An 11665-nucleotide genomic window follows, 5' to 3' on the forward strand; every position below is an offset into this window, starting at 1 on the left:
CATGAATATATCACCCTTTTTTTTTTTTTCTTCTTAAGATGCCTAAATGTACTGAACAGCTTTATATACCATCCTCTGGTAACTCCTAGTGTCTGCAGCTAAAAGTCCTGCACAGGTCTGCATGCTCCTTGCATCCATGTGAATTGTTCTAACATCCCAAGCACATTACATGGATTCTCTGCCTAACGCACAGGTATTATGTCCCACAGGACTACATTAGGATATGTTGGATTTTCCCCTCAAACTACTCTATTTTTTTTTTTTTAAGAAAAGTCAATTTTTCTTTACCTTGTAAAATAAATATTCATAGGATCTCCCCCATTATTGCCAAAAATATAAGCCACACAGTTCTGGGACGGATGCAGAGAGGGTTCTGGGCACTTCCCTGCAACCCTTATATTTTTCTTTTTTTCCTGTTTTTTTTTTCTTCTTTTTCCTTCCCCACCCACCTCCTTCTGTGTTTTTTTTTTCATTTTCTTTTTAAAAAAAAAAAAAAAAAAAAAAGGACAACAACTCCTTGGACTCTATAAATAAAGTGGAGATAGTCCTGCGAGAGGGGAGCGGGGCCCACACCTCTCAACGGCGGGCGGCAGCAGTTCCTCCCATCTTGCGCCTCTCCTATTTGCACACGAACTGGTCCACAATCTCCGTGCACAACTTGCATTTCACGTAGCAGCACCAGTGGAACTTGCAGTGGCAGCGCTCGCGCTGCACCGTCTTGAACTGGTCATAGCCCCGGCCGCAGCACATGAGTTCGCAGCCGTCCATGCCCTCCGAGGTCTTATTGCAAAGGCGGCCCTGGGTGCCCAGCGAGCCGGTGCTCTCGTTGCGCACGCAGTAGTCGGGGCTGGGGTCGATGTAGACCAGGTCGTGGATGGTGGGCGCGTTGAAGCGGCTGTTCACTTGCACCAGCTTGCCCCGGCTGTTGAGCTTCATGGCGGCGGCGCTGTCGTACTTCTCCTTGAGGGCATCGCCCACCTTGCGGAAGTCGGCGAGCTGCAGCCAGCAGGTCTTGAGGCTGCAGGAGCCCGAGACGCCGTGGCACTTGCAGGCCACGTCGGCCAGGTTGTACACAGTCTGCAGAAAGGGAGGCAGGGGGTTAGTGACGGTGTTGGAGAACTTATTCCCCGTATTTCCACTCCCCCAGCCCAGTCACCGGCACCACTTCAATATACACAGCTTAGCACCCTCTTCCCTCCTGAAATATGCTGGGAGCAAAGAGCAGAAGCACAGGCAGGAGGAGGAGGAAGCCCTCCTTGCTTTCTCCCCACCACACAGACCGCCCCGGCATCGCTCACGCTACAGCCGGATCGCAGGAATTCACTCCTGCGCCAGCAAAGGATTTTGCTGTTTCATTGAGAAATGTAAAACATCCCTTTATTTTCTACCCCYGGTTACTCTCCCTGCTGATCCGGGCTTGGGGCTGCAATTAGGGAAGGAGTTAAGAGCCGTCTCACTGCTGGCTCAGCTGCAGCCGCCTCTCCGCTCTTGGCTCGGCACCTTCCTCCCATCCCCGATTCCGCTCCACCAGAGAGCCAACATCCAAGAAGAAACCCCCAAACACCTATGGGTGGGAGAAGGCGCTACACAGCAATATCCTCTTTACAAAGCTTTGGCAGGGAAATATCAGTCATTTGCCCTGTGCAAACAGAAACAAGAGTCGGCGTTGACACTGCCCCAAAAATCCTGGGGTCTGACACATTAGATGATACTGCAGACAACTTCCACCCAGGAGTTACAGAAAGCTTTAACGCTGCCAAATGGCCTGGCGAAGATGAAGCCAGGGAAGGAAAAAACTGCTAGTCTCCATAGGCAACTGTGAAAGTGTCGTTTTTCTTCTCGCTAATAGTAAATTGGCCTTTCCATTGCTTTCAGACACCCTCCTCTCACATTTAAATACTATTAATTTTCAATTATCTTTCATCCTTCTTCACCTTAGAACACAAGTGTAAAGTCTCCAGCTGACAATTCCTGGCACTTCAGGCGCTAGGAAAATAATGATTTTGGCTCTTCGCATTCAGATTATTAAAAAAGAAAAGTTTACACCCATTCATTTAAGGCATTTCCAAGATTAAAGACACCATAAAGACATGTTTAACCACAGAAGACCATGTTTTCTAATAACATGGAGAAGCTTTTCACATCCTTTTAAAGCAAGGAGGAAAAACAGAAAAAGCACAAATCTGCAACATTATCCCAGCCTAGGAAGTGTCRTGAGTCTCCCTCCCTTCCATATCCACTGCTCTGGTGGGAACTACAAACCAACGAAACTCTGGAGAAAACTCACAGGGCGGTACGGGAACAGTACGAAGGAAAACACGAATTTGGACCCAAATTTGGCAGAGGAAGGTGGAAAGCCGGTGGCCAACCAAATGCACCACACGCACGCTTGCATTTTGGCCACCTACACTGCCCCAGCCCGCTGTTCTCCTCATTCACACACACTCCTTGCTGGAGGTCACCCACCACCGTGCAGCAAGAGCAGGGAGGTCCCTACTCAGCGCTGCCTGCGGCCTCGCGGCTGCCACTTACCCGCCGGCCGGCCTCGTTGTTGTGCAGGTTCATCATGATGCGGGCGCTCTCATAGGAGCCTCGCTGGTAGACGCGCTCGCGCTCCCGGGCATCGACGAACTCCTTGGCGAAGCGGTACCCGTACTCGATGTTGTCGCCGCAGCCGCCCCAGAGCCAGTCGCGGGGTAAATCCTTGGGCCGGGCGGCGCGGCTGCAGCCRCAGGACGAGAGCTCGCCCTCCCGGCAGGCCCGGCTCATGGCGTTGACCACCCCAGCTGCGCTCACCGCGTAGGTGAAGGCCGTCTCCCGGCTGCCTGTGGGGAAACACAGAGCGTCATTATTCGGGCCGGGGCCCCGAGGCATCTGCCCACTCCTCTCGCACAGGCCCCGAAATACGGGCCAATGCTCAACGGCTGGGGCTGTGACCAAGCACYGGGCTTGCTGACGGGGTCTATCGGCACAGCCAGGAGCCACTGGATCCCCCAGCGCCAGCACCAGCTGCCCACCATGGGTTAAAACCACCGTGTCGACGTGTTGGGAGGAGAGAAAACTGCCTCCCTGTCTCTCTCCAAAAATGAAAGAAAAAAAATAAAGATGATAAATACAACTTTTAAAAGCCAGCTCCTTAAATTACTACTTCTCAAGCCTGATTTATGCACTTTACCCACTTGTTCCACTGCATTTAGCTGCAGCGCTTTGCAAAGCCTGTGGGCACCTACCAAAGGCTCTGCAGAAGGGCACGTGGCCTCCCACCCTGCGCTGACGGAGTCCGGTCAAAACTAACCCTGTGATGGTCGGGCTTCCGCTCAACGACTCTCAACACCCCAGGCCAGGGCACCCATAGGCTGTCATTGCTATAAATGATGGAGGAAGAGTTAAAAAAAACACTACTAACAACAAAAAAAAAAAAAGAAAAAAAAAAACACCTTGGCACAAGGATGTCTTAGAGGTTTTCCTCCTGCATCTGGTTCCCTTAAATGGAAATTCAAAACCTGGGTTTCAAACTTTCTGAAGAAAAAGTTACTGAACTCGTACACAGCAGTCCAGAAATGCCCTCAAGAGAAGGCAACATTCAAGGGGCGCTCTCTCGGCAGTGACTAAACTTGTCCTATTCAGAGTCTGGCTTCCTCTTTCTCTTTTCCCAGGATGTCACAAAATCTCGCTACAACTGAAAAAAAAAAACTCCAAAAAAAGACAAAACATGCACCAGAGAGCCCACCTGAAATTTGCTTTTCATCTTTAAAGACAGTATCCRCTGTATTTTCCCCTACCCCAAAGAAAGACTCACGGAACGACTAAGTACTGACTAAAACTAATGCATCATTTTCAACATATATGAGTTCATTTTTATTTCTAATTTCTAACTCAATTATTTGCTCAACCTCATTTTTAACTCCATTTTTACGAGATGCATTTTAGGGTTTAGGGGACCTTTGTGAATTCAGGGCTTTCGGAGGTAGGTTGAGTCCTGGCCATCATCATGCCAACCCTGGGCACCAATGCTTTGAAGCAGAAGTTGTGCAATACCTGTTGTAACAGGCCAAATGTAGTAGRAGTTTTTGAGCACTTCTGGAACATAAGTAGTACGGTCCACATTTAACATCAAGACGGCACCAAGCTCAGAGCAGCTTTGTTAATAATAACAGCTGTCATCAACTGGGTTAACTTAGTAATACGTACTGTTTTTAAAGGGGCAAAAACAGAARTCTTCCATTGGGAAAGATCAGATTTAAGGAAGATGAGAAGCACTTTGCCCTTACATACAGGAATCTTTGCTGATAGACACCTGCTTATGGAAGCACTTATATGAACAGAAGTATCAATGCTAACAGGAGTGGTCTCTTCACTTAAATTTGGCTTTATACAGTGACTTACACCTTACACTTACTACTACTATCAGGGTGGACCTCATACAGATTTTTGTGTTCCCCATTTGTACACACATTTTTGGATTAATTCCTTAAGCAAAATTTCCAGTAAATCTAGAAGCATGGTCTGCTTCAGACCACAGAAGTTGCCGCTTCTGTTCCAGTTTATCCTTTGCACGTTAAGTTAGCCCACAGTCTCACATGGTTAACTGTGCTGTTTATTGCAGGATTTAACCTCATAAGGCTGAAGTTTTTATTATTATTCACTATTACCTTGCAACATATTTTAAAACAACTCACTCTTAGAGGGAAGGAGGAAGAAAGGCTGAGGAACAGAGGAGAGAGTTGTCCCCAAATTTTCCTCAAGGCTTGGACATAGAGGCAAACTGTAAAATAACATGAACTGCTGAAACARATTTCTAGGCTTCTCAAACTGCAAGCCAACACTGCCTAAAGTCATCGACCCCAGGAGCACACTAAGAGTGATGGTTCAACATGGATGAGTTGCTCTGAAATTTTTTTTCAGGTCTTTAGGCTCAACTGTGCTTTCCTTCACTGTCAAGTGTATCTGTCTTTTCCCACAACGTTCCTCCCCATTGTAGCCATGGCAAGGAAACACATTCCAAACACAAGCGAGTCCCCCTCTCCCGCATATATAAAAAACACAGAAATGGAACAGTTCAATACACAGACACCATAGGAAGCCACCCACACTGCAAGGAACTGTGCTTTGCACTTGACACCAATTTTTTTCTCTGTTCTTGCAAACTTAAATACCTGACCAATAAGATACAAAATGCTCTTTGTCTGGTAAGTTAGAGGCGTCCAAGGCCAGGCAGCAGGCGTGGGGAGCCTGGCCCTAACACACGGAGCGGCTCGGGGGGATCTGCTGGTTGTATTTGCTAGTCCCGCTCCTGTCAGGCTCTGCAGCCCCAGCCGGCAGCCCCCGGCCCTGCGAAGCCAGAAGATGGCGCAAGGAATCGAGGCGCCGTGAACCGGCGAGGGGCCACCAGGCCCCCAGAGCAGCTCCAAAGAACAAAAAACGACTTCCCAGCTCAGCCAGCAGCTTCCGAGCCCAAAGGCACATTTCCCTGCACTGCTCCGGCTGACTTGGCCAGCARGAGCCTGGAGGGACAGCCTGTGCTCTGCACGAGCGGCTGCGCTGTCTGGCATCAGCTCTGGGGACCAGAGCCCATGGAGCGATGGGGACTCTGACAATCAYGGAACAGCCGGGGGAGGAATGACCGACAGCCGCTGCCGGGCACAGCCAAAGCAAACTCCGCTCCCGGAGCACGTGCTGTCCTTCCACTCAGGCCGTTACTGGTCATTAGCAAAGGCCAGAGCGCAGGAACACAACTGTTGCCGACTGCACCTTGCTGCTTCTCCCTGAATACGCTCCTCAGGACCTGCAACTCTTGCACATGGCTATTAATCCTGCTTCCATCTGCAATTAGAATAAGTGGCTTAATTACATGATGAACTGCTATGTAGACATCCAACTAATGCAATCATATTCAGGAGAAGGGTGCGGCAAAGTTATTTAACTTGAAAGAAAATAGATCTGTCATATTCGGGGAGGGAAGAAACTTGTCATCTGGAGACAGGCATTGMGACTCGCGGGCCCAATCCTGCATGTCTCCAAACACAAATAGTCCCACCGAGCTGATTTGCCCTTACTTGAATAACAAATAAGGGCTGGAAGACAAAGGCCCAGATTTCAAACAGTTTGTTGGTTTTTTTTTTTCTGGCACTTGTTAGATTTTCAGATCAAAGAAGTCTACAGTCCTTTTATTCACCTTTCATGTGCTTTTAGGCTTTGCTCAGGTAGGACAGTGAGGAAGGTCAATACCGTGCTTGCAAAAAATCTGAGAAATGTATTTTATTCATCTGAAAAATCTCAAAACAAAAACTTTTTTACAAAAATGGGGACCAAATGCAAATCAGCCATATTCCTTCAAGTTTAACCCAAATTAACCAATTTACAGATAGATCTAGCTTGAATTTAATTTTAGGCAGAAAAGCACTGGAATAAAAGCTTGACTTCAGATCTCTGACCAAAAAACAGCTCCAATATTGTCAGTATACTGATCACTGCATAAAAGCTCATGACTGTCACCTAGAAAATAGATTTCCTATATATAATATACAGRATCAACCCTGGGAATGCCCAGAGGAAGATTACACCATCTAGTTCGGTACCACTGGTTAAAATTTTGCTAGAGACTTTAAAATGCGATGAGCTCCTTAAACAACAGGAAAGGCAGGAAGCACGTGAGCACTCAAGAAGCACATTTCAAAGAGGATCTGATAGGGAAAGGGTTGGGTGCCCACCAAATTGCAGCAAGATGTTAAACCGAACCTGTCTCTCTCCCAAGCTACGTGATTACGTTAACCGTGAGATACGAGGACAATCACACGTTTTGCCCTCATAAAAATGATTTCATACAGATTACATTATTTTTCTCACAAATTCAACCTTCTCAAAAAGAGCAAGACGTTACCAYATCTGGAAATAAACAAGGAGGAATTATGTATAAACACTAATGGAGCAGCAATTTTCAGTTAACCTCTAGACCAAGAGCAATTTATTTTTATGCAGCCGCTAACTCTAGAATCAGACATGGTCATCTTTAATTGTACAAGACACTTCTGGTTTTAATTCTTTTAGATTGCCTCTATTTTCTTTCATTACTTCTAAAAGGAGATCCCAGAGCCATGTTTTCCCTTACTTCTCCTCTGTTCCCATATGTAGATATACATTCCTGTTTTGTTTTCCGAGATACRTGGCTGGACAGTGGTGGGAAATCACCTCCAGCTAAAAATAATTCAACTCCTTTGCCAACTTTTAAAAACACTTGATTGTATACAATACTCAGTAAGAACCTGGCAAGAGTTTCAAGTGCAGAACATAATGTGCCATACACATCCTTAGAAAAGAGTTTAATCATAAAGATTTTGCTTCCTACCTATCTGCATGACTCTGCCAAAGACAGAGTTGTTGTCCACAGTGCTGCAATTCCATCTTCTATGTCTGAACTGATACTGGCACTCCTTAATTCCCGTCTTTGCACCCTCTCCAATGAACTGCATATGGTCCTGATACAATTGGCAGAGTTTCTTCTGTCCTTGGGAAAGCCCTGCTAGCTGGCTACATAGTGGCTGGGCTCCTATTATATATACCTCTGACATCTGCACAGGGTTCATTGGGTTCATGGGATTCATCCCTAAAGACCTGCATAAAGAAAGATTCAGATTAGTAAAGAGAAGACTTTAAAAAAAAAAGTGTATAAATCTCATACAGAATTCTATGTTATATGCAAGCACTGAGCCTGAGTCCTATTTTTGCTATCAAGAAAAAAATAAAAAAAACCCACCCACAATTATGAAACTCTTGTTGTAGAGACCGCACAGAACAGAAGCCGTTAGTTCCCATCCATGTGGTCGTCACCCTMCATTACTGGCGAAGGCACAGACAGCGGATAAGGCTTGGAAGGATCCTATCTGGGCAATCTTTCACCAGCTTTAACGCACATAGTGAAAAATAACTGCAGCCCCAAACAACTGCAAGGCCAGAGAAATGCGTAAAGTGAAAAGGAACAAAAAAGCTTCCCAAACCCACTTGAATTTAACACACATTATAGATTTAAGTCTGGATTTTCAATCCGTTCTACCATAAGCAAATACGGAAATCTTTAACATGCCAGAAGTTCGAGACTACTACAGACTACTTCCAGCTTCTTTTGACTGACACAGGAAAAAGATGCGATTATATTCACTATAAACGAGATCGGCTTTGTTTCTTATTTCCCTTAGTGTGTTGTGCATGATACAATTAATTTTTAAAATGCCCATTAATCTAGAAAAGGACAATTGAAGCAGCAGAGAAACTCATTTCAAAAACTCCCCACACCACTCACTGTTCAGAAATGAATTGTTTTCCAAAGTGAATGTACTTTGTTGTAACAAAATATACATATAAACATTTAAGTTGAGGAGAAGTTCAAACATAAATTTGAATCTTACATCCAACATTATTTGTAATTCTGCATTTTCTCTTACATGTGCTCAAATCCCAAACTCAGGGAGTGGAAGTGACTCTCTCAGAAGAGATGCAACTCCTCTAGTTCAAGGGTGATCAAATCCACAGAGAAACTACTTTAATGCACTCTAAAACTGAGGCTTGCAACAGGAGATGCTACAYATTTACACTTATTCCAGAAACACGTTCATTTTACTACTCAACATGTTACAAGAAAAACATGATTCTCCGGCAGTCTCGATCATGCAATACTTCCTCAGGAACAGATAAAGCACATAAAGTAGCCAAGCATGCATTGCATCAAGCAAAACTCAACACCCCCTTTAAAAATCAAGTCGATATAAGATGCTTACCACCAAGAGCTGGCTTCTATTACAACCTGGGTAAAAGAGGAGAAAATGGCCAGAGCCACTACGAGGTACTGAGAAGCCATTGTACTGCCAACTGTCCCCAAAGCACCTCCTTGGATTAATATTGCCGTGGATTTCTAGACGGGGAGGGGAAGGGAGGGGAAGAAAAAGGAGCAGATTGTTTATTGCTTCTCAGACCATTTTCGAGCATTCAAGTTTAAACAACGGAAGTATCCGGGCCCCTTTTAACTTGACTCCGACTCGCCTGCCCTTCTCCCCGACGAGCCTTTGGTGGCGAGACGCCGGCGCGGCCGCCGCTTCGCCCGCGCAAAACCCGCCCGCCCACGCGCCCACCCACCCGCCCACGCGCCCGCCCGCCCGCGGGGCTCGGCCGCCGCCGTCGGGGGGTGCCCGGGGGCGCTGCGCCCACGCGGGGCGGGCCCGCGCGGGGCTCACCCCATGGCTCCGCGCTGCGCGTTCCTCCCGGCTCTCCTCCGTACCAAGCGCTCCCGGCTCGCTAATTTTTTTAAGGGGCTTCGGGTTTGCAAGGCGAACCCCGACGGGAAGGGGCGGCCCGAGACGAGCTGCGGCGCGCGGGGGCGGAGGAGAGAGGCAGGGGAGACCCCCGGGGGGAGCCGGGCCCGGCCGGGGGCCGAGCCCCTGGGGTGAGAGTAGAGGGGGGCGCGTCTCGCCCCTCCGCTGTCGGAAGGCGGACGCCCCCAAGTGCCCCTTAAACCATCGCGCCCGCTCCAAGCCGCTTCCCCGCCGCCCTCGGACACGGCCCCAGCACCGCGCTGACAGCCCGGGTCCCGCATGGGCGCCCCACAGGGAGCCGGGACCGCCTCGCCCCTCCGCAGCGGCTCCCGGCCGGGGTGAAACCGTCCCGCGGGGCGGCCCTCCGATTTCCCTCCGCGCCCGCGCACGGGACGCTCTCAACTCTCTAACTGGTGCCGTTCGTATTTCCCCTCCCTTTGTAAGAAGGGGAAAAATAAAAAAGAGGAAGAAAAAAAAAAAAAGACCATTTCGACACTTGGGGGCTCCCTATTCATTCTCAAAAGCTGAATTCAAGGTGCTCCTAATTTAAATTACTTTTGCTTACCGAGAGTCGGGCGCCTCTGGGCACTAACCCGGGCCGAGGCAGCTCGTCCGTTTCAGGTGGGATAAACCCCAAAACAGACGGGAAGGCGAGGGGCGCAGAAACGAGGACGAGGTGACGCAAGATGCTAGCAGCTCGCTAGGCACCTCGGCAAAGTTTTCCGTACTTGCATTTATTTAGATAGCTCTTAAAAAAATCGAAGGGGAAAGAAAAGGGAAATGCGGGGCAGACCCGCCCCAAGGCTAGGGCAAAGGCCGAGCCGAGGACCACGCAGGTCCGCAGCGCGCCGTGACACCCCGCCTGCCCCGACGCAGCCCGGGCCGTCCCGCGTGCGAGCGCCGCGGGAGCCGCCGCGTCCCGCGTGGCCGCCCCACGGGGAGCCGGGCCCGGCGCGGTCCCGCTGGCGCCCCGGGGGAGCCGTGCGGCCCCGCTCCCAACAGGGGGCGGCCTCGGCCGCGCAGTCCCCGCCGGGCGCCGGGGCCCCTCCGACGGCATCTGCCGCCCGTCGCGGCCGGTACCGGCACCATCCTCCTCCTCGGGGCAGCAGCGCTGCGGGGCGGGAGGAGACACCTGCGCGCGGGGGCTCGTCCCCCTGCCCGCCCGAGTCACGTCTGCGCGAGCAGCTGAGACGCTGCCGTCAAAAAAAAAAAAAAAAAAAAAAAAAAAAGACAGAAGAAACAAAGACAGAGAAAATAGAAATGGTGAGAGAGAAAGAAATGGCAAGAAACAGTGAGGGACCAAAACAGCCTGAGAAAAAAAAAAAAAAAAAAAAAAAAAAAAAAAAAAAAAAAAAAAAAGTGGGGGTGGGGGGATTTGAGGGGGAAAGTGGAAAAAAAAATTCGCCGCTGGTATTGGCTCCGGGGCGTGCGAGGCACCATTTTAAACTCCGCCGGGACGGGGAGATTGGTTTTCGGCAGCGAGCGCGCCCCATGCTGCGCGGGGGGCTCGCGGGCAGATGAAAAGGGTCTTTTACAGATCCTGCAGCMGTGGGATCGCCTGTGATCCGGTTTTACACGGGGCGTCTGGAAAAGCCTGCGAAGGCATCTGGCTTTCTGGGAGCGCTACCTCGGGGAGGAGGGAGCGAGGGAAGGAGGGAGGGAGAGCGGGGCCTGCGGCACCGGGGGGCTGTAAAACGCGGCCGCAGCCGCGGGGGGCTCTCGGCTCCGCGGGGCCGCGCCAGGAAAGGGGGGGCCGCGCTGGGGCCTCGCAGCAGCCGCTCCCGCGGTCCCCGCCGCGCAAAGCGCCCTCCGCGGCGGGGCCGGCGCTGCCCGCGCCCCTCGCTGCGCGCCCGCTGAACTCGCCGTGACCCTCGGCCCGCACCTCGCTCGGCGCACAACGAGGGCGACTAAAACACAACTGAAAACAAACAAGCAACAACAACAGCAAAAAAAGAAAAAGCCGGCAGTGCTTCCAACATGGAGTCCTCGCAGCGCGCAGGGGACCCCGCGGAGCGTCGCCGCTCCCCTCCTGACCGGGGCAGAACTCGCTGCAGATGCGCACTGAAAATCGCCAGAAACGCTGAATTAAAAAAAAAAAAAAAAAAAAAAAAAAAAAAAAAAAAAAAAAAAAAAAGGGGGGGGGGGGACGTCTCTTACTCCAGGTTCTCTGCTGGCCCGCGGCCAGCTCTCCTTAAAGGTACAGGCCACCATTAGCGCCTACTTTTACCTCCTCCATAGCAAACCTCCGCGGAAAAGTTTGGGAAGATGTCTTTAAACTCGCGCGAGGAGCCGCCGCCGGGAAGATGCACGCGGGCTGTCCCAACCCAGCAAGTGTCCGTGCAGCGGCAGCCCCGCTCCTCGCG

General features: G+C 50.1%; 1 protein-coding gene across 1 annotated transcript; it reads right to left on the reverse strand.

Moving 5' to 3' along the window:
* Positions 1-512: 512 nt before the first annotated feature.
* On the reverse strand, positions 513-9920 carry WNT5A (Wnt family member 5A). Its single transcript, XM_026035390.1, has 5 exons — positions 9868-9920; positions 8772-8905; positions 7346-7611; positions 2533-2825; positions 513-1077 (listed from the first exon to the last, which is right to left on the reverse strand). Exons 2-5 carry the CDS (start codon positions 8849-8851, stop codon positions 619-621), a joined length of 1098 nt encoding a protein of 365 aa, XP_025891175.1. The 5' UTR covers positions 8852-8905; positions 9868-9920; the 3' UTR covers positions 513-618.
* Between the last annotated feature and the right edge of the window lie 1745 nt (positions 9921-11665).

This window comes from Nothoprocta perdicaria, unplaced genomic scaffold (assembly GCF_003342845.1).
Source record: "Nothoprocta perdicaria isolate Ctin4 unplaced genomic scaffold, notPer1 scaffold_16, whole genome shotgun sequence".
Taxonomy (NCBI): domain Eukaryota; kingdom Metazoa; phylum Chordata; class Aves; order Tinamiformes; family Tinamidae; genus Nothoprocta; species Nothoprocta perdicaria.